Source organism: Apis cerana, linkage group LG14 (genome assembly GCF_029169275.1).
Source record: "Apis cerana isolate GH-2021 linkage group LG14, AcerK_1.0, whole genome shotgun sequence".
NCBI classification, from domain to species: domain Eukaryota; kingdom Metazoa; phylum Arthropoda; class Insecta; order Hymenoptera; family Apidae; genus Apis; species Apis cerana.
This window is the reverse complement of record NC_083865.1, coordinates 7,066,571-7,093,568: the sequence shown is the minus strand read 5'-3', so window position 1 is coordinate 7,093,568 and position 26,998 is coordinate 7,066,571. Positions and strand designations below refer to the sequence as shown.

At 34.2% G+C, this 26,998-nt stretch overlaps 2 protein-coding genes across 4 annotated transcripts in view; both read left to right on the top strand.

The window, feature by feature from the left end:
* Window positions 1-26,998, top strand: part of LOC108004121 (membralin) — a 75,614-nt gene that overhangs the window by 299 nt on the left and 48,317 nt on the right. The window contains exons 2-9 of one of the 3 annotated variants that reach the window (XM_062084406.1): window positions 562-992; window positions 1,057-1,292; window positions 1,377-1,602; window positions 1,754-1,874; window positions 1,968-2,202; window positions 2,290-2,380; window positions 6,103-6,160; window positions 18,803-18,883. In XM_062084406.1, the coding sequence (XP_061940390.1) occupies window positions 726-992; window positions 1,057-1,292; window positions 1,377-1,602; window positions 1,754-1,874; window positions 1,968-2,202; window positions 2,290-2,380; window positions 6,103-6,160; window positions 18,803-18,883 (1,315 nt within the window). In that variant the 5' untranslated portion in view covers window positions 562-725. Of the gene's footprint in view, window positions 1-561; window positions 993-1,056; window positions 1,293-1,376; window positions 1,603-1,753; window positions 1,875-1,967; window positions 2,203-2,289; window positions 2,381-6,102; window positions 6,161-9,327; window positions 13,187-18,799; window positions 18,884-26,998 lie in introns of those variants that run through there. The other 2 variants (XM_062084405.1, XM_062084407.1) reach the window with 2 other exon arrangements.
* LOC108003159 (cytochrome P450 9e2-like) lies at window positions 6,593-9,002 on the top strand. Its single transcript, XM_017065285.3, has one exon. It carries the CDS (start codon window positions 6,989-6,991, stop codon window positions 8,525-8,527), a length of 1,539 nt encoding a protein of 512 aa, XP_016920774.2. The 5' UTR covers window positions 6,593-6,988; the 3' UTR covers window positions 8,528-9,002.

Here is a 26,998-nt window from a genome sequence, read left to right as displayed (position 1 = left end):
GTTTTTTTTTAATTATTTAATTACATAACAAAATATATAATTGATATGTTTATTTATTTTTTTAATTAAAAGCTTAATTATAATTTAAGATAAAAATGAAAACAATTATATTCTGTGTATAAATTATATTAATTATTTGTAGGTATTATTATTTATTTGTGTAATATATGATGTAATTGTTAAATAGGTTATGATACATGCAATACTATAGGTTATGTTCTGTATTAATCATAGTTGAAATTATTAATAATGAATTTAATATACAAAATTTATAATATATAAATTGCATTTTAATATAATTTTCTTATAATAAATATAAGAATAATAATTATATTTATGAAATACAATAATAAAAAAGCTTTTAATGTATATTATAAATTTCTGTTTTAACTACAGTTTTAACTATAGAAATAAAAGAAGTTTTTAATTTTATATTCTATTTATTTTAATTATGTTTAGATATTTTAATTTAAAATTTATTATATTTATAAAATATATAGAAAAGATAAAAATATAATGATAAAAATATATAATAATATATGATAATCTAATTTCTTTCAGGATATTTACTTCAAATCTTAGAATATTTCATTCATTTTGATTTGGAAATGTATATATACAACATGTATAAATATTTTTTAAAAAATTTCATACATGGAAGTTGTATGAGTAGAAACTATTAGCTGTTACATCATCTTAAAAACAAATATTATATAATATTTAAAATGCCACAAGTGGATGGTGCTACAATACCAATAACGAATAATCAGAACAGTGCAACTGTACATAATAATCATAATACAAGTAGTTCAACTCGATCAGCCTTAAATAATAACAATATGAATACTGCTAGAAATAATAATAACCAAAATCCACTAGTTAATGTAAGGGATAGGTTGTTTCATGCAATATTTATTAAGGCTGCATTAACTTATGCAAGAACATTTCCACGACCTGTCAGAAGATTTATAGAATTTATAGTTTTATTGAAGGTAAATATATTTTAAAAATAATTGGAATATTATATATAAATTAATTTAATATTGTATATTTTAGGCTATAGCAGCATTTTTTGTTTTGGCTTATATTCATATAGTATTTTCACGAGCACCAACTAATTGTTTAGAACACATAAGAGATGATTGGCCACGTGATGGTATATTAAGAGTTGAAATACTTAAAAATGGAGGAGAAGATTATAGTATAGAAAAGAGTTATGCAAAGGAAGAAAAGTTACGACAAGAAAAAGTTGATGATTTAACTAGTGCTTTAGGAATATTAACTAGAGATGGGTAAGGGAAGATACAATTTATAATAAATTTTAATATTTCTTTTTATTAAATATTAATTATTTTTATATATTTATTTTATATTAGATTTATCAATATCGAACCATCAGCTGTTGATGAAGAACGTGATACTACTAATGCATTAAATGAAGAAAATCATGACAGTTTAACATTGTCTGAAAAAGAAATAGTTATTCGAAGTGCCACTATTTCTGGTGAAACACAAGATCCAAATTTAAGTATTACTAATACAACAACAAGTCCTTCATTACCTACTAAACTTTGGAATGAAATAAATGTAGACAGTAAAGAAGTAAATATAAATAATTAAAACATTATTTTATATTATTATTATTGTATATATTATTTTTATATTATATAATATATTTTTATTTATATAAATATAATATTGATTATATTATATGGAATATATTATATTAAATTACATTGAAAATATATTTCAGATATCAGATAAAAAATTACCCCTAACAAATACACAGAATAGTACTATAGGGCAGGATAATAAATCTAATAAAGAAGATGTTATTCGACCTTTAAAGGATTCAAATTCTGAAGTTAGGGCAGGTATAAACTATATTATATTTTCTAAAGAATTTAAAAATAATAATAAGCGTTTAATAAAACTATTTTATCTTTTAAATAAATAATTTTTTTTAGGTGATGGTTATATTGTAGAATATTCATTAGAATATGGTTTCTTGAGATTATCGCCTGTAGCACGGCAAAGATTAAATATTCCTGTAAAAATCGTTACTTTAGATCCTGTTAACGATAAATGTTTTGGCGATGATTTTTCAAGATTAATACTCGATGAACTCTTAGGATATGATGATTTATTAATGGCAAGCATTAAAACATTGGCAGAGCATGAAGATAATCAAGGCTTTTTACGGTAAATAAATCTATTTATCTATTGTTATTATTTATATTATTTGCTCTTATATATTATAAATTTATTTTATTTTATTTTATTTTATAGAAACGTAGTAACAGGAGAACATTATCGATTTGTAAACATGTGGATGGCTAGAACTACATATCTTGCTGCATTTTTTATCATGTTAGTTTTTGTAAGTATATATACTTTAATAAGTAATAGTTTAATACAATTTATATATGGGTTTCAGTTATTAATAATATTTTAGAAGTATGAATGACAAAATTAAAATTAAATTTCTTTTTTTTTTATATAAGATCGAATATTAATTGTTTTATGAAACAAAATAATTATTAATTTTTTATTTATTTAAATACTAAGATATATGACTTAATAATTTAAAAATTCAATAATTTTTTTAAATTAAATTTTTCTTTCTATTATTTATGTTATAAAAAATTATATTACTTATATTATTGAATTATGCATTATATATCATAATATCACATTATAACAATAATTATAGTTCTAAAATGATATAAATTAAATTTATAAGAAGTTAGTTCTATATATTATATGTTTTCAATTCATATATATTCTTTCTGTTAAGGGATTGCTATCACACATATTCATATAGTATGTAAAAGGATATGGCAATCAATTCAAAGTAACCATGCACTGAGGTAACTCGCGTATAACTCTCCAATCTCTTGTAGCCTCACATTTTGTGATCCCTTTGGAATTGAATAGTTGGATATAAATCAACTTTATTAGATGTCTCATATTCGTTATAGAAGTCCCAAGTTGGTCATTTTGAATCAAATTATTCTGAAATGCATGTTTTATTACAATTAATAAGAGATAATAATTGTTAGAAATTTTGGGTTTAAATCAGTAATGATTATTACTATTATAAATAATTGTTTAATTGATAAATGTTAAAAATATTAATTTTGAAATTTATAATATTATAAGTTTAAAATGACAAAATTTATAATCAATTTTTTTTTAAATGCCATTTAAAATAGTTTTCGTTAACGTAACTTGTACTTTGTAATTGAATAAGTGATTTGCGTCAATATTTCATTGGTAGTTGCATTTCAATATAAACAGTACGCATGTCTGATGGATTGTGAAATTTTGGGGTATTCCCCGGGTGTTAGGAAGTGATTGGATCATATACGGACCAACGAATAGCTCCACTCGTGTTTAATGGGTTTACGCCGAACGAACAAATGAGTAATATTGCATACTACTAACCGCGATTCAAATGCAATGCATTGTGAGAGAGTCTACATCTAGTTCATATCTAGGTATAGTGAAAAGCCAATTATTTTATGCATGAATAATTTTAGTAGGAGAAAAATTCAAATATGAAACGGAAAAATATTTATTTATTATTCATTAAAATAATTTTTATATTTATATGAATGAATATTATACATATATTATTATATATGTATATAATTGGACATTATATTTAATTTTTTTTTTCTTATTTTTTTCAATTGCTTTTTTTTATTTCATAATTAATTTTAGTATTGTTACTGAATAAATATTACTTTGTAATGATTTTAAATTTATATAGATTTTTAAAAAAAAGTATCAGAAATTATGATTAATCTAATGTTATTAAAATTCCAATTATGATATTTTATGATTATGATTCGATTCTTTTTTTTTTTTTCTTTTTTTTTTCTCAATAGTATAATTTTTATAATTATAATTTAATTAAAACAACAATTTATTTGAAAATTAATTTTTTATATGTTGAACGAAATATTGAAACTATTGTTTTTTTATATAAAATTTTAATATTTCATACGAAGTATTAAAAATATTTGAAATGAGAAATGAATCTCGTGTCATAACACGTGAATGTTACTTCAGTGCTTGGGATACTATTTGGGATTACCTTTGGTCAAGCCACAGTACAGTCACGTGTACAGAACTGTCGCACATCTATATATTATCCCATATTTCCTCTGTCATATGCACATGACATTCTATAGATATCTTATACTATAGTATGATTTACTTAAAAATATTTTCTTTTTTTGTTTTACTTTATTTAATCGTGCATTTTTTTCTTACTTTAATAGAAAACTATTATTAGTTCATTATTAAATTTATTAAAATTTTTTTATTTTTATTGCTTCCAATGTTACAATAAGGTTATCTTTTTAAAAATAATTTGGTAAAAATATAATATATTGAAAAAAAGATCAAAAGAATATTTGGAAATAATTAAATTTATTTTTATTTTCATAAAAATAATAATAAAAAATAAATACAATTCGAATTATTTCAGAATAATTCATATAATTCAGAAAATTAAATAAATTTTAATAATATAACTAATCAAAAATGCAAAAGCTATATATATTATTGTACTGTATTATACAATTGAGAATCTAATAAAGAGTACATATGAAAATGCTAAAATGCATGACAACAATTTAGCTAAGGAATAAAATATTTTATTTAATATCAGAATTTTTAATATTATATAATAATACAAGTATTTAATTATATATTTTTATTATAATAATTATAATGATATAAATTTGACTTTTGACTTCAGTAGTCATACTTTGGTAGTACTGACGTATAACTGCATTTTTAAAATTAGTGTTAATAAATTCAGTTAATTGTTAAAAATTGTTATTTATGAATTCAAACTTTATTTTGCTTAAACTAACAGTGTTGTGAATAAAATATATAGTGAATTTATAATGAATTGTTTCTTAAATGATATTTTTAAATTGATATTCATCTCAATATAACGCATAAAAGATATTCTATAAAAATGCTTATACGTACGTATATTTATTTAAAAATTTTTTGATATCATTTACATTATATGGATTAATATTAGATTATTTTAATTTGATCTACTTTAAAATTAAAGATAAAATTTAATTATGAATCATTTTTATTAAGAAATTTATTAAATTAAGCAAAATTTTTATGCATCAAAAAGTATGGTTATCTTTTTCAAGGTTAAACTGTCTTTTCGCGTTTCTATTCACATAATTTATATCGAAATATCGAAATATACAATTCTCAAATATACAATTCGAAATATTATATTTCGAGAAATATTAAAATATTAAAAAGAAATGTATAATGATATTAATTTTATAAAATAATAATCAATTTGTTTTCATTTTCACAATAGAAGATGAAGATTATTATTATTAAAATATATGAAATAAAAAGTTTATAAAATGATTTTACATGAAATCAATTTTTTTTCAGAAATTCTCTTTCTTTTTTTATCGCCTTTCTAATAAATAACATTGTTGACGCATCTGCAAAGTACGATTAAACGTTTCTGTTATCAAGGTTGCTCATAGTAAATAGTGAATTATCTCGGGGGTGTCAGGTGCTAGTTCAATCTGAACCATTCGCAATTCAATTGCACTATTCGTTCTCAACCTGGTAACCGAGTGCGACTGTCGATTTGCAATTCGCTTCGTATCCTATCTTCATTGCAATTTTCTTTTAGGAAATAATAAATATTATCGCTTTGATACATTAATCACATAAAATGTTTCACATAAAAAAAGAAAAAAAATTTATTGAAATTGTATATTCATTCATAATAATCATATTATATTATTATTATTATAATTAATCAATAATATATTATTATTATTCTTATCATTTCGAATAATAAAAATATATTTACGTAAATATTTAGATTGTAGAAATTAAAGAAAATTTAATTATATAATATGATATTATTTTTCTTCTTCTTTCTAAATTATTTAGATAAAAATATTCTAAATATTCTAAATACTACATATATAAATATATGTATGACATTGAAAAATATAATATACAATCATATAATTTTTTATTTAATTGATTTTTTATAGTTTTTATATAATATGTATTTAATTATTTCAGACTATCTCTATTTCGATGTTACTACGGTACTCGCACCATCAGATTTTTGTCTTCATTGGTAAGTGATTGTATTTATAATCGTACAACATAAAAATTGATTGTGCTTGTTTTTATAATGTCGCGTAATGTGTTTTCTATTATAAATGATTAAATATATATATATATATATTTATAAATTTTGATAGATTTATAAAAATTTACATATAAATTTTATTCATATTCAGGTTTTCACGTTACCAAGAAACTTTTGAATTTGAATATTTTTAAATTTTAGACTATTTCAGACTATTTATTTATGACAAAATTATATTATAATTCATTTAATAATGTAAATATAATTTTTTTTTACAAAATTCTATAATATATATATATAATTTTTATAAAAAATTAAGTAAAATTTTTATAAAAATGTATGCATATAACTATAAAAAAAATATTGAATTGCATTATTTTCGATTCATATCGCTATATCGTTTATAGGATATATTTAAGAATGAAATAATTAATTACAAATTAAAAAAACTTTGTTTAAAATTACATATTATTTTTCTTTCAACGATTAATCTTCGATTCGATCTATGATACGAAAAGAGGCAAATGCCCTCTATATCTGATAATTCCACATGACAGAATTAATTGATTTCCGTATCTGTAGCCTTTATAAAATTCAAGCTGATATTGTTTCTAAAAATCATTTATCTGTAAAAGGAAATCTTATAATGCACGTTATCTGAAAATCTGAGGTCAACACCCTCTTATCCGGAATAGTTCTCCTGCAAAATTTTTGCTCTCCCTCCTTGTCCATTTCCATTATATAGGAGAATTTGTTACCATTCACGACATTCTTTGATGGTTGAACAGTCGTTTCTAACGTGTCTTCGTAACAATGGAAGAGTCACATTTGACTACTCTCGGGTTACTCTTTATTACTTTGATCTTCATCATCTTGGCCAAGCTTATTTCGATACTCTACACACAGTTCACTTATTGGAAGAGGAACAAAGTTCCGTACGTACGGTCAAGTCCTTTATTTGGGACCGCTTGGAGAGTGTTCTTTCGTCTCGTTAGTTTCCCCAATTACTGTAAATATATTTACAATTATCACCCGGATGCGAGATACGTCGGAGTGATGGATTTCGCCACGCCGACCGTGATCGTGCGTGATCCAAAACTGATCAAAGAGATAGCCGTGAAGAATTTCGACAATTTCCCGGATCATCGAAGCTTCGTCACCGAGGAGATGGATCCTGTATTCGGGAAGAACGTGTTCTCGTTGAAAGGGGACAGATGGAGGGAGATGAGGAACACACTGAGCCCTTCGTTCACGGCCAACAAGATGAGATTCATGTTCGATCTTGTGTCCAAGTGTTCCCGCGATTTCGTCTCGTGTTTGCACGATCGTCTGGAATTTTCCTCCGAGATCGAGGTGAAGAACGTGTTCACCAGATACTCGAACGACGTGATCGCCACGGTTGCCTTCGGCATAACCGTCAACTCGATCGAAGATCCGGACAACGAGTTCTACAAAAGGGGTATCGATGTATCCACGTTCTCCGGCACGTTTCGTTTCATAAAATTCATGCTGTTCCGTTTGAACCCGCGTCTGACGAGGATGGCAGGTTTCACGTTCCTGTCCCGCGCTACGTCCAAATTTTTCTGGAGAGTGATCTCTGAAACGGTGACCGCGAGGAAGAGACGCGGCATCGTTAGACCGGACATGATACACCTCCTGATGCGGGCGACCGAGAAGAAATCCACCCAGGAGGTGATGACCATCGATGACATCGTGGCGCAAGCGTTCATCTTCTTCCTGGCCGGTTTCGACACCACTTCCACCCTCATGTGTTACGTGGTCCACGAGCTTGCCCTGCACCAGGACGTTCAACGGAGGTTGCGCGAGGAAGTGGACCGCCTGTTGGACGATAGGATGGAAATCTCTTACGAGGACACGTTGGGAATGGAATACATGGAGATGGTGATATCCGAGACTCTTAGGATGCATCCACCGACCTTGTTAATCGACAGACAGTGCGCCAAGGAGTTCCATTTGCCTCCAGCGGGCCCGGGTTACGAAGGTGTTACGATACACCCCGGTGAAAATATTTGGTTCCCCGTTCTCGCGATTCATCGTGATCCCACTCATTTCCCCGATCCGGACAAGTTCGATCCTGAACGATTCAATCGTGAGAATAAGAATAACGTCGATCCTTACGCGTACATACCTTTCGGGGTTGGCCCCAGAAAGTGCATTGGCAATCGTTTCGCGTTGATGGAAACCAAACTTTTGATCATTCGTCTATTGCGAAAATTTATTATAAAGCCTAGCCAGAGAACGAAGCATCCTATCGTGTATAAGAAGGCTGATTTCACATTGATGCCGAAAGACGGGTTTTGGGTCACTTTTGAAAAGAGAGATAATCATTAAACTTATTTTCTTTTATATATTTATAATATCGTTATTTATAATATCGAATGACTTGTTTGCAAAGGATAATTCGATAAAGACAGGTTGTATTTCTGGTAAAGTTTAATCCGAATTCTAATTTTAGTTTTAATTTTTTGAAATTAAAAATTAGGGGAGAGGGATTGTATACAAATTATAATATCTTGATAAAAAAGTAAGATGAATTAATTATTTAATCATATACGTTATTGCTTGTTAATAAATAAGTACAAATTGAAGGGTACAAATTAAAAGGGAGAAGATTCCTTTTGAAAATGTTATTAAATTTTACAACGTTTCACCGACTTAATTATTACACCAGCTAATCGATCTAAAAGATATTGTACGTTATCTTTTAGAAATCTTATCAGGTGTCATAATATTCTACTATTATTCTACTATAAATAATTGCAATGATAATAAATTTTTAAATCATCGTAATCTTTAATCAATAAAACTTTTTCTTCGTCAAATTATTTCCTGTCCACAAACGAGTATACTCTCGTATCTACACTTTTGATTAACAATAATTTTTCCTTTTAATTGAAAAATTATTATGAAATTATCATGCAAATTGATATTTGCATCACGATGCACTTTCACTCGAAATCCTTGTAGAAACATCGAAATATTCACCGAGATATTCGGGACACGATCCCATCGCATTAATAAAACGAAATTGAATCGATGTTCGGCCAAAAAGAAGAAGAGAAAGAGGGGGAAAAATGGTTGGTGGAAAGAGTTCATTGTACGCTTGTCCCATTTTTTGATCGGGTTTCTTAAAATTACTCGTGCATACCCAATAGCATATCACGAGAGAAGAGGAGCAACGTGATAATGACACCATTCCCTCTACCGCAACGATAAACTCTGCACACATTGCTCGGCTCATATTTATAACCTTGTAGCTCACGCACGATAGTCATTTGCGGTTGAGAGTGCAATGGAGATTCTATCGACCTCGTCAGTGTTTACTCTAACGGTGATCGCTTTGATCACCGTGATCTTATCGAAGTTCTTCCCAGCCAACAGACGTATTGGAAGAACAATAACGTGGCTCGCATCAGACTCGTTACTTGGCCCGTTTTTGGCAATTCTTCATCCTGAAAAAATCCTTGGTCCAGTTCTCGCCATTTGTCTGCGAATAACAAGTATAATTATCATCCAAACGCGAGATATCGATGGATTTCACTTTGCCGTGAATCCGTGATCCGTCAATTAACCAGGGAGATAGCTTCGATCGTTTCATAGATCGATCCTCAACGAGGAACATATTTATTTTCTGAGAAAGAAGAAAGAGACGAGGAACTCTCTCCCTCCTTCACGATCAGCAAAGGAGATCGATGTTCAAAATTGCTCGCGACAGTTTGTGGATCATTTGCAATATATCCTCTTCGATGGACACGAAAGAAAGCTTTCGTTGGATTCAACAAGGTCTATCGCCTTTTGGAATCGGTATGAATTCGATGGAAGACGGAGGCAACGAGCTCCTCACGAGAGGAAGAAATATTTTCGCCAATTTCCGTTGATGCGATTCCGTGTCCACGATTAATGAGATTATTAGGAGTCAGAGTGATTCGACGATCTTCGACTTTCTTCCTCGTGTTGTATCGGAGAATCTAAAGGAGCGCGGACAACGAGGCATCGTTAGACCGGATATACTGCATTTATTGCTAGAAATAAAGAGAAGTCTACCATCGATGAAATGACTATCGACGATATCGTTTCTCGAGCGATTGGTTTCTACATGGATGGCTCTGACTCGCCTTCTAATTTCATGCGCTTCGTTTTATGCAAGCGGATCCTGCATTTGGATGTTGGGCAAAGGTTACGGAAAGAGATAGATCGATGAAATATCTTAGGAATCCTCTGTCAAGGGTGGAGTGTATATGGAGATGATGATGCCGGAAACTCTTAGAAAGTATTTGATTTTCGTCGATCGAGTCGGCACGCGAAAATTCGCGTTATCAGGGACGATGGTGCAACTTTATATCCCGGCAATATCGTTTCTTCTCCTTACGTTGGATCACGATCCTAAATATTTTCTCGATGAACTTCGATCCCGAACGATTTCACGAAAAGAACGAGGGGTAACATCGTCCCTTACACCTATTGTTGGAAATTAAGATTTTGATGGTTCATCCTTTGCGTCGATTTCGATCAGACTTAACGAGAGGATGCCAGAAGGTTATCGTCTTTCAGAAAAATAATCTTGTATCGATTCCTGAAGGAGGAATCTGGATTAGATTAGGAGAAAGAAGAGACTTTGGTTAGTTAAAAAAAAAACTTCGTACATTATTTTGCAAGGAGATTTATATGTATATAGACCAAAGATTTTTGATTTTAATGAAAGTTTAGTGTGGATAATATATGTAAAGTATAATTGATCACATATACGAAGTATATTTTTTTATATTAAGATGGGAAATCTTTTTGAGAAAGTGAAATCAATTTTCAAAGTATTTTTTCATTTCTTGAATAGGATTTGTCTTGGGAATTTTTTTCTACAATAGTCTGTGTGCAATAATTTATTTTGCTTTATCTTTGTATCTGTTAAAGAGTTTTTTTTTAAATAAATAGAAAAATCATTTCCAAAACTTCGAGTGTCGATTTCACTTTCTTCAGATGATATTCTGCCGAAAAGAAAATAACGTTATATATTTATTCGCAAAGTTTCGTCACAGGTAAAAAATTTTTTCGTTTTTTAATTTTTAAATTAACGATTGGCATGGATTTTTATCCTAAATGTCGCTCGATTTGATAAATCGAAGGGTTGAACGAAAATTTCTTAATTATTTTTTTTAATTAATTTTGAACGATAATTTTTTCTTTTCTTTTTTTTAACAATTGTCAATGATTTTAATTATTTTACTTTCCTAATAAAATTTCAAATATTTTCCATCGCGTATAGATATTTCTAATTTCACGATAAAAAAGGGGGAACAAAATTAGCAAGAATTTATCCAGGATAATCTAGCAGTGGTGGGGAATCTTTCGTTATTTCGAATTGCGGTTTACGAGACAGAGACGAGAAAAAAACCCGCCGTACGAAAAATCAAACGCGTAACACAACGTTGGGAGAATTTCGAAACGGTATTGTGCAGTTGCCGATTTAATTCCGCTTTAATTCCCTCTTTTTATCCCCCTTTTTTCTCTTCTCTTCTTTCTTTCTTTCTTTCATTCCTTTTTTTTGTCGTATTATTCTCACTCGCGCGGATCAGAATCGACGGCCAACAATTCCTACAAAACGATATTTTCAGAATATCGAGACGAGGAAGAACGCAGTTTGTTCACGTGGTTGACGTAACACAGGCATTCTACCCCCCCTCTCCATCCTCTGTCCCTCGTGCAACGATAAATCCGTATATGTATTCGTCCATATTTATAACATTCCTCCTAGTCACTAGAGACAGAGTACGCTCGTGAACCATCCTTGGTGGCCGATGGAGTCACCGACGTTCCTTTTTTCGTTCAAGTTGTTGGCCATCGGCCTCACGGCGATCGTCCTCGCCAAATTCGTCAGTTTATTGCACCATCAGTACAATTATTGGAGAAAGAGGCGGGTTCCCCATGTAGGGGCCGTGCCCGTCCTCGGCTCGTCGTGGAGGATATTCACGCGCCGCATGTCCCTTCCCAATTTCTGTTCGCTCGTTTACAAGCACCGACCGAGCTCCAGGTACCTCGGCATGATGGACTGTTTCACGCCGGTTGTTGTGGTTCGCGACCCGGACCTGATCAAGGAGATAGCCGTGAAGAATTTCGACCATTTCCCCGATCATCACAGTTTCATCAACGAGAAGATAGACCCTATATTTGGGAAGAACGTGTTCTCCTTGAAGGGTGACCGATGGAGGGAGATGAGGAACACGCTGAGCCCTTCGTTCACCGCCAGCAAGATGAGATTCATGTTCGAGCTCGTGTCCAGTTGTTCCGAGGAGTTCGTCCGTTATCTGTACGATCATCCCGAGTTCTCGAGCTCGATAGAGGCGAAGGATGCGTTCACGAGGTACACGAACGACGTGATAGCGACCGTGGCTTTCGGGATAAGCGTGAACTCGATGGAGAACCGGGACAACGAGTTTTACATGAAAGGAGCGGACGCGACCAATTTCGGCGGTATATTTCGACTGTTCAAGTTCATGCTGTTCCGTATGAATCCACGTTTGACGAGGATGGCGGGACTGTCGTTCCTTTCACGGGACACCGCCACCTTCTTCCACAGAGTGGTACGCGAGACCGTGAGAGCGAGGGACGAGAGGAGGATAGTCCGGCCGGACATGATTCACCTTTTGATGCAGGCTAGGGACAAGGATAGGCGGCCCGCCGCCACGAATAATCGGATGACCATCGATGACATCACGGCCCAGGCGTTCATCTTTTTCCTCGCCGGTTTCGACACGTCCTCCACGCTAATGTGCTACGTTGCCCACGAGCTGGCACTTAACCCGCCCGTGCAGGAGAGATTGAGGGAGGAGGTGGATCGATTCATGGACGGGGGGAACGGGATGATCACGTACGAGGCACTGTTGAAAATGGAGTACATGGATATGGTTACGTCGGAGACATTGCGAAAATATCCACCGATAGTTTTCATCGACAGGCTGTGCGTGGAGAAGTTCGAATTGCCCCCGGCGGAGCAAGGTTACGATCATTTAATCGTGCATCCGGACAATATCGTTTGGTTCCCCGTTTACGGCCTTCATCACGATCCAAAGTATTTCCCAGACCCGGAGAAATTCGATCCGGAACGTTTCAACGACGCGAACAAGCGCAACATCGTCCCGTATACGTATATGCCGTTTGGCCTCGGCCCCCGGAAATGTATCGGCAATCGTTTCGCGTTGATGGAAACCAAGATTCTGATCGCTTACATGCTGCGCAAATTCCGTATCAAACGGACGGAAAAGACGAGAGCGTCGATCGAGTTCAGCAAGACGAATTTCTCGTTAACACCTGATCACGGATTTTGGATCGGTTTGGAGAAGAGGGATCCTTAGACTTTTTTCTTCTTCTTCTTCTTTTCCTCCTTTTTTCATTCTTTTTCCTTCTTATTTTTAATTTCGTGATATGGCTGGCAGTTATTGAGTGTACGTATATATTTTTTGTATTTGTTTTTTTTTTTTTTCTTCTTTTTTCCCCCTTTGTGAAAGGAATATGTGATATTTAAAGTGAACGGATACTGTTCTAGATTTTTCTATTTTTACCGATTAATATATCGGCAGTATTAAGTATATAATGGTTTCTTATTAGTATTAGCATATAGTGGTTTCTTTGATTTAACATGATCTTGCGATATGGTTATGAAACGTATATACGAGAATAATTTGATAATTTTAATGGTTATGAGTTAAAGTGAATGTATGTAAATGAAAATATATAAATTTCATTGACATTTGACATGAGTTTTTTGTGCAATAATTTGAAATATTGCCATTAATTTGGAGCAATTTGTGACCGAAATGTGAAGATGAATCGTGTGATCGATCGTTTCATAGTTTTTTTTTTTTTTTTTTTTAAATTCCTCTTCTTGTATTTGTACAAAATACCGATAAAAATCTAAATCTCTTCGATTTAGTTTATTTTTCCTTGTGTCTCTCATCCATTCGAAAATTGTCGAGTTTATTTCGCAAGCACGATTAATCAAAACCAAAAGAGAATTAATAAAATCGATTAACGAAACCTGCAACAAGTATCGTAGGATGGAACGATTTTTCGTCCTCTTCGTACGAATTCCTTCTTTTTTTTTAAAATTAACTTTCGAATCGTTGCAAGCGATGTAAGCGAACACGAGGCAATTCCTTGTGAAAAGAAAATGATACGGAATATCTATTTTTTTCAATATTCCTTCTCAAGGAAATCAACTTAGAAAATTGCATATGCAATTGACGCAAGTATACGATAGATTTATAACTCTTATCGTATTTATAAACAATGTTCTACAATTTCTTTCATGTGTCATTTACACGAACACTCAGCTTTCGTAGAACTGGCGTGTATCTACTACGTACACCATGAATCATATCTTATTGTTAACATATATAACTGCGCAATAAATTTTATTTAAATTAAATCTTGGGCGAGAGAGGAAAAAAAAAAAAGAGAAAAAGAAAGAAAAATTCGAAAAACGAATCTAATCATCTTTGTTAACGGAACTATCTCGCGTTTTCTCTACTATCTATAGTTTATAAACAATTGCTCTGCAATTTCTTTCGATGCGCCATTTACATATGCAACTCCCTCCACGTAGAATTAATTACGTTTCTATCTCCGCGAATCGTATCTTATTATTAATCATCAACTGCGCAATGATTTTTTTTTTCTTTTTTTTTCTTTTTTTAAATCTCGAACATTTATTCAGACGGAAAACACTTTAAAGCTCGCACATAAATTGCACATCGATCGGTTCAATCTTGCGGCAAATCAAAACGGTTTATGAAGAAGGTAGACGAGATACAATCTCGTTCTATCGATTATAAAAATATATCTGTATTTTTACAGTGTAACGCGTTAAGTAACGTTACACTTTGTCTTCGAATCGAAGTCGCACCCAGTTCCTTGTTCTAAAAATACGAGCTGTAACAAGCGATACAATTGTTGCGATGCTGCATTTATCTTTCGCTTCGAGTGATTGTACCCTCCGTTTTTTTTTCTTTTTTTTTTTTTTTTTATATAATTATTCGCGTTTGGGGAATAAGAACGCGTAATAAAGTTCTTTTTTTCTCTCTTCTTTTTTTTTGGCCAATATAAATATTCGCAATGCCGCGTATCGTGTCGGTGCATCACCACGAATAAATAATGTTTTAACCTCGAATAAAATAAACACGATACCAAACCGGTTATATCTAATCACTCGTGCGAAGTATTAGATCTGTTTACTCGTGCGAAGTTTAATCACGTTTCTAACAGAGTCTAAAACTATTTTCCCCCTCATTGTTCTCTCCGTTCTTCTTGCGAGGATTATCGTTGTTTATTATCTCATCTGTCCCTTCTCCCCCTCCTCAACCCGCTTATTCCTTCCTTTTTATTATTATTGTAATTGCGAAACATCTTTGTAGGAAATCTCTGCAGCGGTCAATCATCTGTTGTTTGTTCGTGTGGGCGTTAGAATAGCGAGTTGTTTGCTCGAGTGAGGAAGGAAAAAGAGCAAAAAAAAAGAAAATTGTTTATAGTTCTTTCTGAATGATAGGAATTAAAAGTTCGATTTAATGGATGCTCGATATCGCGAAGACTCGATGAAATTATGATTTTAAAATTAATTTTTCAAAAAAAAAAAAATCTTTACGTACTTTTTTATTATACGCAAATAAAATGGAATTTAAAAAATGTAGATACACGATATTTCGAGGGTTAACAAACAATTCGATAATTGTCAATATTTGGATTAATATTTTGATGCCCCGTGAAAATTCAAATTTTATTAATATTCGCGCAGAGATAAATATTTCGGATTATTTATAGAAATGCTGATTTCTCTTTCGAAAAATTGTGCGTACTTTTCTTAAATAAATTTAAAAAAAAAATACATACATACAAGATGCATAATGTTTCACAGACAAAAATTTTCATTTTTCACGTCTCTTTTTTCTCCTTCGAAGTGAAAATTCAAACTTTGTTAATGTCCATAGAAGAGATAAATATTAATTATTTATTTGAAATACCGATCTCTCTTCAACAAAAAAAAAAAAAAAAAAAATTCCTCCTCACCTTCGCGATATAATGAGCTTAATGAACATTTGAGTTGATTGCAACACGAGTAGAAAGCCTCGAGTTCATTGACCTGATAGTATTTTTCACGTGGCTTCTCTAAACAGTCGTAGAAACGCTGATTAATCTTTTCTATCGAATGAGTCAATAGTTAACCGGAAAATTACGATGACATCATTGTCTTTCACGGACAATTTTTTTTCTTTCTACCTCTTTCGTTGTTTGAATAACACAAGTACCTGGCCGATTAGCCGATAATAGACGACAATGAACCCGTTCTTTTCTATTCACTTGTTTCCAAGGAGATATATATATACATATATATATCGAGAATTATATATTGAAAAAGGAAAAAGTTGTAAATTTAAATTTCTATGCGCGGAAAAAAAATAATTTTCCCGAGTTAATAAATTAATTTGCACAGAAAAATAATTTCGAACGTTTTAGACAGCTTTAGTGAATCATCCGTGTCATGTCATCTTGTCTTTTTTTCCGTATTTATTTTACGATTCACGATCTTTTATTCATCTTTACATTTCCTTTATTTCTTCTTTTCTATGTTTTTTTTTTTTTTTTTAAATCTTTTCTCACCTCGACCGTCTTATCCTTGCTTCGAAATGTGAAGAAAGACTGCAAATTCCAACTTCGTGTCGTTTTTACAAATTTTTAATAAATTCTGTGCCTGATTTTTAAAGATTTTTTTGATATCATTTTTGTTTACGCAAAAATCATGATTATCGTGAAAAAAATTAAAAATTCGAGATGTATTACCGAACAATTTTTATTTCCACGAATTTTTAAAATCGTCTAAAACGCATAGTTTTACATATTTCCATTTAAAAATTTCAAATGATTCGAATAGGGTGCGAAAAAATATACGATAGGATAGAAGGTATTTTTTAATCATATACAAAATTAAACGAAGAATAAGTATTTTTATCTTTCGTGAGAGTTATTTATATCTTTACATCATTTTCCACTTTGTGCGATTCTCACGTTGCTTTGCACGATTCGTTTCGAGCATACGTCAAATACATCAGCCATTAATTAAAATTAGAAAATCCTTTTCTTCCCCGCATCTAAATTTCGTCTCGAAGCGTGAAAAAAAAAAAAAAGAATAATTTCGCGATGCACGTTTTCCAGTAGGGCGAAGTTTAGATTATATAGGATAAGACGGAGAACTCGGGAGTTTTAATAAGCGGTGGAAGTGGGTTTTAGTGGGTGATATCTTGAAATCTAAAATTCATTAAATCGAAACAGCACAAGGTGGAAAATTTGTAAGTGACGAGCACTATGGTTGTTATAAAGAAGACAAGACATGTGCGCCGCGTCGTTTGGGAATAAACTCAACTTCTTAATTACGTTGCTTCAACACGTTGGTTGGTTCAACTAAATTACAGAAGAGACTGCTACCCTTATGAAACTTATTCCTGAATAATTTAACGTTCGACGCGCTGCTGTTTTCCGAGATTTCTATCCTCTTTAATCTTATCCTCGTATCTTTCTCGATCGATCTCGATCTTTAATTTCAAGCAGCTGATGTAAAATGATTATAACACTCGAGAATACATCGGTTTTTACAAAGTTTAAAGTTTAAAACATTTTCCACGAATATCGAGAATGCGACGAAAGCTTCGTTTTCCAAAAAGAGATAACTTTGATATTCGATCGAGTGCAATTGTTTTCGACGAATAAAAGTTCCCATTAGAAACTGTGATGTTGTTTAGAGGAATCCAGCCAAAGTAGCAGCGGTTTGTATCAGTAATATTCAGTTACGCAAAGTAACCAATCAGATACACGTGTATTCGATTCAATTTCAAAGATACTTTTTTATGGAAAATGGGAGTTTTCGACAAGAACGTTGTTCCATCGTTTCGTCAAGAGGGACAATATCTGCTATTACGCTTTCTTTCCCGATCCATTCGTGCAAAAAAAATATTTTTCTATAATAAATAAAAAAAAATTCCAAAATCTCAACATTTTTATAAATTTTTATTCATAACTTAACGATCGTTGCGGTTATGGGGGGGGAAAAATATGAGAAAAAAAAAAATGGAATAAATTAACGAAAGGTTGCGTATGGATCGAGTGCAGAGACAAGAAAAGCGAAACCTCGTCCCAGGGCGGCGATCGAAAGTTTGCGAGAACTTAAATCGAGATCCAGCAAGTTTTAAAATTAATTCTTATTGAGCTTTGAACCGACTCGTCGAACGCGACACGATTTCTTCACGGCCCACAACTTGCGTAATAACCTTTTGCACGCCAACTTTTCGTCACGGAGTATCTAATAAATATTAAATTCGAACGGTTCGTCGTCGAGAATAACAGATCCCGATACAATATCGCCCGTGCATTTATACCACGGGATAATAAATTATTATATATATATATATTTTTCATTTTGACACGCTAAATCTGTTAAACGGCCTCTCATCTTTCTCCCATCTTTCTTTCCTTTCTTCGATTCAGCTTAGAAAAGCTATCAACGCCTGCACGAACACCTCTTGTCTATTTTTCACGTGAAATATACTTCTTTCCCCTTTGTTTCAGTGGATCTGCTTCAAATGTTGGAGTTCAACTTAACGGTTACGTTCCCTGCTGCGTCACTGCTCACGGTGCTTCTGGCCCTCGTCGGTGAGTCATATTTTTGCCTTCCTTAAACTATTTTTCATTCATCGGGCCAATGATAGATTCTTAAATTCATCATTTAATCGAAACAAAAACAGCACGTATTTAACGAATTCCATTAATTATCCTACGATTAAAAAAGAAATCTTTCCAACTCTCGATCCTATACTCATCCGTACATATATTTATTAAATCGTAAGGACGTGGCGGGTGTACAGGGAGGGCGGGAAATATTAAAGGCTTTTTACTAAATCAGAGCCCCTTCGTTCCCTCGCGTCCCGATACGACTTGGGCTCCGTTACAAAGCTGATTGGCCGGGACGGTTAACCCGGGATTCTGCATAAATTTCTGATGAAGGCGCAACAGTTGGGTAACCCGCTCGGAGCCCATTTAGCAACGGTGGCGGCGTCGGTGGTTTCCCTACCACCGCGACGCCCATTTCCATTCCAACCTGAATCTTCTCTTCACGCCTCCCATGTCCGTCACCCGATTCACCCTCGCTTATCCATCCGCATCCAACGCTTTTCAAAATCGCGCACGAACCGAGTTTAATAATAAACGGGCCGCGCATTTCGAAATCGATCTCTCGCGTCCGTTTTCTCGGAGAGTTTCACTTTCACTTTTCTCGCCTTTGGATTTGGCCGGGGAACGTTGATGGGATGGGTTTATCCCTTTTCTTCCTTTTTGAAAAACTCGACGGGCCGCGATTTCGAAATATTCTCCGTTTGCGTTTGAGATCAATTTGAGCTCAGAGTTCGCTTTCACTTTTCCGAGATCTTTCGACGAGGCGAATGCTTTTGAATCGGTCGTGCGCTCGGCGATGAAACGATACGTACGTGCTCCGTGATGTTTTTATTTTATCGTGGGATTACACCGTCGAGAGAAAACGATTCTCGAATGATCGGAGTTAAGGAAAGAAGTTAATAGAGATTGGATATATCGGAATAGAATTAATAGGATATTTATATATTTGTGTACGAATAAAGCAATATCTTTTGAAATCTCGATCTCCTTGAAAAATATCGAAGCTTTTTAAGCTATCAGATTATTCGTACATATATATATATATATCGCGAAAATATAATTCGATTCGAACGATGATCGATACATTTTATCGGGCGTATAATCTCATAACACTTGTTGCAAATAATACTTTCACCGAGCAAACAAAATAATCATTAACGTATGGAATATCCGAATGCTCCCCGACGACCGCAAATTTAGCAAGTAATCATCCAATAACCGCAAGATAACGAATCAATATTCGCGGATCAATACCAATTTTAATTCAAAATCGTATCATTTGTAATCCATATCATCTCGCGACTTAAATTACTTAAATTGTGAATTATCAATTATTCGATGAAACCGTCTTGCAACAACGTTTCTATAAACGTTTAACCTCGATACGATATATGTATTATTACATTGAAACGTAGTCGATACACATCGGATACAATTTTCACTTGGAAGCGGTCAAGGTTCACTTGGGACGGTTGGGCCACCAGTTGCACGGGCCTGGTATCCGAGCAAAATGGCAACAGAAGTGGCAAATTTCCGGATTCGTGCTGTAAGGATCGAGTGCACTAGAGATTGTGTGTATATAGAGGGTTTATCAGTGGATGTTGAAGAAGGAAAGGAAGCCTTAGGGAAGTTGTTATCTGGAGTAATGGGTTCCGGTTCCTGTGTCGCTTCCTGCCCTCCATCCGTCATCCTGCACCTCTCTCCCGCGAATACTCGTACGATTTCTCAGCTTTCTACACGCGCATCCCTCCACTATCCTCCTATCCACGCCATATTTCCCTTTCCCCCTCTCCTTTCGCCTATTTCTCGCAAAAGAGAACTGTATTCTACGTATCACGTTTCTGCTCGATGCGAGAAAAATAGGGGAATGAAGAGAGAACAAGGGGTTAGGTGATTATTTTCTAATCGAGAATTAATAATCGTGATATTGATTATCTTCTTCCGCGTCATTGTTTCTTTCTCGTTTCGTTATCGCGTTCGAGATGATAAGGTTTTCGAGAGGATAAAAGAAGGAAAAAGAAATGGAACGAAAGATCATCGTATCTTTGCGGAGGAATTACGATTTTGATACTCGAAACGTATGCCGTTTAATCCATCAACGATAAAGTAGCTCTAAAAATACGACGTCGTTTTACTTTCTGCGTCTGTTCGAGGTTATATAATTCTCTCGATATTAAACGATCTTCGAAGTTTCTTTTTTTCTTTTTTTTTTGTTTTTCTCTCTTCGTTCGAAAGAAGCAATTTCCAGGCAATTCATTAACACAAAATATATACTTTCGTCTTTTTTCCTCTCCTTTGTGCCGTTTTCCGTATTAATCTTTCACGATTGTCCAACGCAAACGTTGAATATTTAATAACCAGCAAATAAAGTTCCTACAAGGATCGTCGTAATAATCAATCCTTCTTTCGTCCCCTTCTTCCCGAGATTCGCTTGAAACACACGTCCATTTAACGCTTGTTGGAACGTAAAGTCGAAACTGTTCCTTTCACCTTTCCTACCTTTTTCCATTCAAACTGTAGAAATATATTATTTATGACTTTGCCAAGCATCTTCGATCTCATTACAAAGCTTAGAGATTAGCTTTACTCCTTCCAACCTTATAAATCGTACTTGTATATCGTTAATAGGATAAACACGTTTTTTAAATCCAAATAAATCACACCCATAATTATAAAAGTTTCGAACTTTCGGCTTAATTAGCCACGATTTTTAAAAATTTAAAAATTCGACTTTCACGCGCGATCGACCGATTCTCGCCGTTCCTTTTCTCTCTAAAAAAATTTGTTCGTTCGTTCACGGTTGTTGGCGTCCACGATTCCGTCCGTCGCGTGAATTCACGTGAAATCGAGCACGCGTCGCGCGGCATTTCGCTTTGGGAACGACCACGAAGACGATTTTGCATAATGGAACGTCAAAGAAGCGGGGGCGCATCATTGACGCATGATCGACCGCCTAACACGCTGTAAACACATTTTCACAACCACGGTCAGATCGTGTTCCACTCGGCGCTGTTTCGTTTATCTGCTTACGACCCCGTCGCCCGAATAACTTTTCCCTCCATCGGGCCACGGGGGTGGAAGGAGAGGGTTGTTTTCGAGTCGCTAACACGTGTTTCGTATACATATATCGCTTCCAGGGAGGGGGAGGGGGGCTGGTTTGTGCAAGTGATTTCTCGTACGTCGTCGTGCTTTTCTTTTTTCATTGTTCACTGTTCTCAATCTAGTTGGAACGGTAAAGATGCTTTGTCCTTGTATTTCGAGTTGAAATATTCTTTAAATTGTAGTCTCGAGAAAGTTGGAACGTTTATATCCTTATAAATATGTATTTTATCACGAATTAAAATATTCTCTGAATTTTAAATTTGCGTTATCCGGTTTGGAATAAGGTATTCATTTCTAGACCAATTTCTACATTCATTCAAATAAATATTTTTGATGAAAAATGGATAAGATAAATATTCGATTCGAGGATGTTTCAAATTGAAATATCCTCGTTCTCGTAACGCTCAGGTTTCGAAGCAACGAGAATTCTGTGTATGTATTTTTTGGGTTATATCGGCTCGATAAAAATTGCAGAAAATTGGAGACAAGTAGCGCACGGATCTTGTGCACTCCCGAACACTCTGCGCAACTTTTGATTCGCCGTGTAAATAATGTTAAATTACATCGAAGACAAACACGATCAAAGGAGTTAGAGAGCGGGAGAAAACGAGCGTGGCGCGTGTTTGCTTTATCCTGCGGAACACTCGTGCGAGTATATATTGTACATATGTTTCAACCTCTGTGAACACGAGCGGATCAATGACGCTTTGTATGTTGATTCAACTATCTAACCCTAACAACTTGCTCTGTAACTATTGCTCAACTCCAGATTCCATGCCGCATTTCCACCGGATGTAGAGAGATGAGATGCCGCATGGTTACACGTATAGACGCCAAATTTGCTTTCAGAACCGTGTAGATATATTATATCAGTTTCGAATGTGTTAACATCCTCCGTTATGTTATTTAAAATTTTTTGAAAAGTAGTTGCTTCCAGCATATCCCGTAATTTTCACCAGTCAAACGATAAGACAAATCTAAATTCAATCAGTTTTAGTTTTTATTAATCGATAGAGCAAAACGTAAAAATTTAATCCTTTATGTATAAAAAAATACGTATATAATTTACGTGATATTAAATTGGAGAGGTGATTCAAGAGAGATTGGAATCGATCTAGTTTTCGGATTTTTGTTGGATATTAGGGAGAAATACGTTTTCTGGCCGAAATTTCAATTTGATCAGGGACAAGTGCGTCCGATCCCGGATTCCATCAAGGTTGGGCATGTTCGGTCAGCAGGAAATATTATGTCCATCAGATTCTAGGTATTCAACCTGTTCTGGTGGGCGGTATACGCACGAAATTAGCGTCGGCCAGGCTTTGTTCGACGCCGATGACACGTAAGCGATGGTCGTGCAGAGCCGACCACTGATTAACCACATTATTAGCAGTTGTTCCTTCAGAAACGACGTAACTGCTCGTTGTCCCGTTTTCCGATCTCGTTCGTGACGTAAATTGATCAAAAAGTTTTCATATTACGCTTACATGCGTAATATTTTATTTGCACCTCCTTCATCGATTTTCCAATTTGTTTATTTCTAATTTCTTGATATCGATACATTTTTCTCCAATTTTAATTTCTTCATTAGCGCGAAGACAGAATTTTATTTATCAGCGATATTTCTCTGTCATTTTTCGATAATCAAGCGAAACGATCATCAAACGGAAACGATCGCGTAGAAAGATACTTTTTCGCTTTATATTTCTTAAAAAAGTCACCCAATAAAAATCCGTATCGTTAGAACGGTACAAACGATCTAATTTATCGCGTAAATCCTCTGAAATTTTCCGAAAAAAGGAAAACTCTGAACGAAAGTGATGCAGAGGTACGACGGAGTTCAAGTTTTTATTTTCAAGTTCACGTCGACATCGATGTTCACGCATGATCGATCGGTATCATAGTTTCACAGGCGTAACATGCTCGCTGCAGCTGTCCGTCAATCACGATCATGAATTAGTTTTGATTCAGAGAAAGAGAGAGAGTGTCGTACCTTGCATGTGGACAGAAAAGATAATTACGCTTATGATACGTAAACGTGTAATTTCGTACGAAGGGGAGAGAGAGAGAGAGGGAGGAAGAGGGAGCCCTTCTTCGGTTCGTTACGCGTTCTTTCATTTCGTGAATGTGAATTTTCACCGTCCCTTTGTCCCCGCAAAATAGTCTCTCTTTCCTACTACTCCCGTGAAATGTTTCAAGCGACCGGTATTATTTCCATTTACACGGAATTAAGTTACATCGCTTTAATTAGTCACATTATTATTCTCGGAAGAAGAATATGAAAATGAGCGAAGATTTCTTTCAAGATCCCCGAGCGGGATCCTTTTTTTCCAATTAACACGCGTTTGAAACGCGTTTTTTAATCTCCCTCTGGTAGTATCGCCGTGTTTGGATCGACTTAATGATACCGTCTCTCCTGATTAATAAGAATATTATTTCTTATCTTCGAGTGGAAAATTAATAAGCACGGTTGTGTTGTAACGTTCGATTATACGTGTGTATATATATATATATAATTTTCTTATCTCTTGCATCGATACAATCATCTAACGCGGTCGATTTCCTCGTTTAATTGTATAAAATTGTTATAAAACTGTTGCAAACGATGAAACGTTTTAACACTCGTTCGAAGCTATATCTCGAAATAACGCTCACCTTGCAATTGCCATAATTTTCCTTATCGGGTTTACCTCATACGTAAGTCATTGCCATTAACGTGTGCATGGTTCACCGACCTACCTACGAATGCTAAGACGCCTCGTCCGAGGTGCACTCCAAGTCGACGAACCGCATGTGGGTTAAGGTAGTTTTCATTCAACGAGATTTATGACTCATAACCTTCTCTCTCTCGCACGAGGATAATTTCCACGAGTCGTCATTCCAGCGCATCGGTACGACGACTGTAACTCGGTTAAATTACGTATCATCGCTTGCTTGTTTTTATCGACTCGTTTTTCAACTTCCACTGCTTTGGGAAAATGTTCTTCCCCCCCTCGGAAATACGATATTTCGATTAATCCTTTTTCTTTTTCTCTCCCCCCTTTCACGAAAGTGAATGGCGCCCACTTTATACACCCATATTTTGGTCGAATGAAAAACGGGTTTGCTTGGAAACCCGTCTGGTTGACGCGAGACGACACACGAACTATATCGCGCTATCCCAAATGGATCGAGTTTATGATCGCATTTATCGCGTTGGATAAACGTCACAGGTGATATTCCATTTAATTTTAATACTTTATCTCTATATCTACAGCCGCGAAACCAAGCTGGGGTGACTTGTGCATATTACCGTGACTGATTATTTTATTTGAGATGTTAAGGGAGGAAAGGACGAGCGACTCGAAGAGTTTGTTTCTTCGTTTCAATATTGATCGAGGCTAAAAATACGGAAGCACGAGCAATTCTCATATTTCCTCGGACTCGATATAATCTCCATAAATCAACCTTTCTATTTAAACTTCTATTATTTGTAATATTATTACATACCGTGTCACTCTGAAAAGTCAAATCGATTTCATTAATCACGCAATTCTCTCTCATTCAAATTCAACAATTTCCAATTTCCAGTGAGTGACTGAGTTAAAATCAACGAGATAAAGAGATAATGAAAGTAAAATAAAATTCCAGGATTAAAAACGAAACGTGTATATATATATATATATCTCTCCCCTCCCTCCCTCTTCCACTCGTCACCCGAAACAGGGAGAGATTTTTCTCGAGTAACGAGAGGATCCCCTTGATCGCTTTTTTCGTGGTGGAAAAATGCTGGCGACATAAATTGGACCGTTCCTCGGTCGCAATTTCACTGTCGCGCGAGATTATCGTCCGTAGTTGCTCGAGGAATTTTAACGTCTTTATAAAAAGGAGGGAGAAACGTCGAGGCACGAGGGAGGGAGGAAGGGCCACACTCGTCCACGTGCTCTCTCTCTCTCTCTCTCTCCTCATCGCTTTACCGGGGCGAGGTAATGTCCGGCTAGTATGCATTTAAACGAGTGCATTATCCGCGCATTATCCGCCGTTAAGATCATTTCGGATGCGCCCTCTTTCTCGCGCGCGTAACTGATTCATGGCGTCTCTCTCTCTCTCTCTCTCTCTTTTTCGAATAGCGATATTTTCGTTCGTGCCAATTTTTACGATTCGAATCCGTGAATTTGTATTTAAAACTAAAACTTCTAAAGAACTTTGTATTTAAAAATGGTTGTTGTTGTAATTATTGGGGATAATTTGTATTGGAAGTTTCGTTTTATTTGGGGGAATTTATTTAGCAGGGGCTTAAACGCAAAGAAAGTTTCCAAGATAATAATTTTATTACAATTTGTTATCACGATTGACGAGACACGAAGGAAAGTTATCGACGTTGCGTATAATACAGGTTATTATTAGCCATTGCATCGCGTCTTTCGATTTTCATACCCGCCCACGTGGATTGGATACGCGCTCCATATTGGCATTTTCAACAGCAATTAGCACATTTGTCAGACTGTGACATTTAATATCCAATTATGTTCATTGTTGATCGGCGCCGTCGATAGATATTCGATGATCGAACACGTATAATTATATTGCTTACTTGAATGTCATTAATATGTTTCGCGTGCGGATATTGTTTAACGCATCTTACGCTTACCGGGTTAATGAACCGTGTTTCATACTCTCGAAATGCGAAAATTTTGAAATTTAAATTTTTCTTCCTACTCCTATCGTTTATCAAACTTATCCTCTCGAATTATATTTCTCCACGATTGTCGTAACGCGATCTCTCTCTTTCTGGCAAAAGAAAAAAGTCGAAATACACTCAAAAATATCGTCTTTTTTTTAAACAGAAAAATAATTCTTCAAATCGATTTTGTAATCCGTTAATTTCCTCCGTTATTTTCAGATTACGACTATCTTAATTACATATAAATGGTTGTCGTTCTCAAAGTTGTTATTTCGAATATCATCACACGTTGCGCGCTCGATTTCTATTTGTATCGTCTTGTCGTGCACATTTGG

Bases quoted from the DNA above. Each gene is read 5' to 3' on its own strand.
- LOC108003159 (XM_017065285.3), top strand. From the start codon at position 6,989: ATGGAAGAGTCACATTTGACTACTCTCGGGTTACTCTTTATTACTTTG.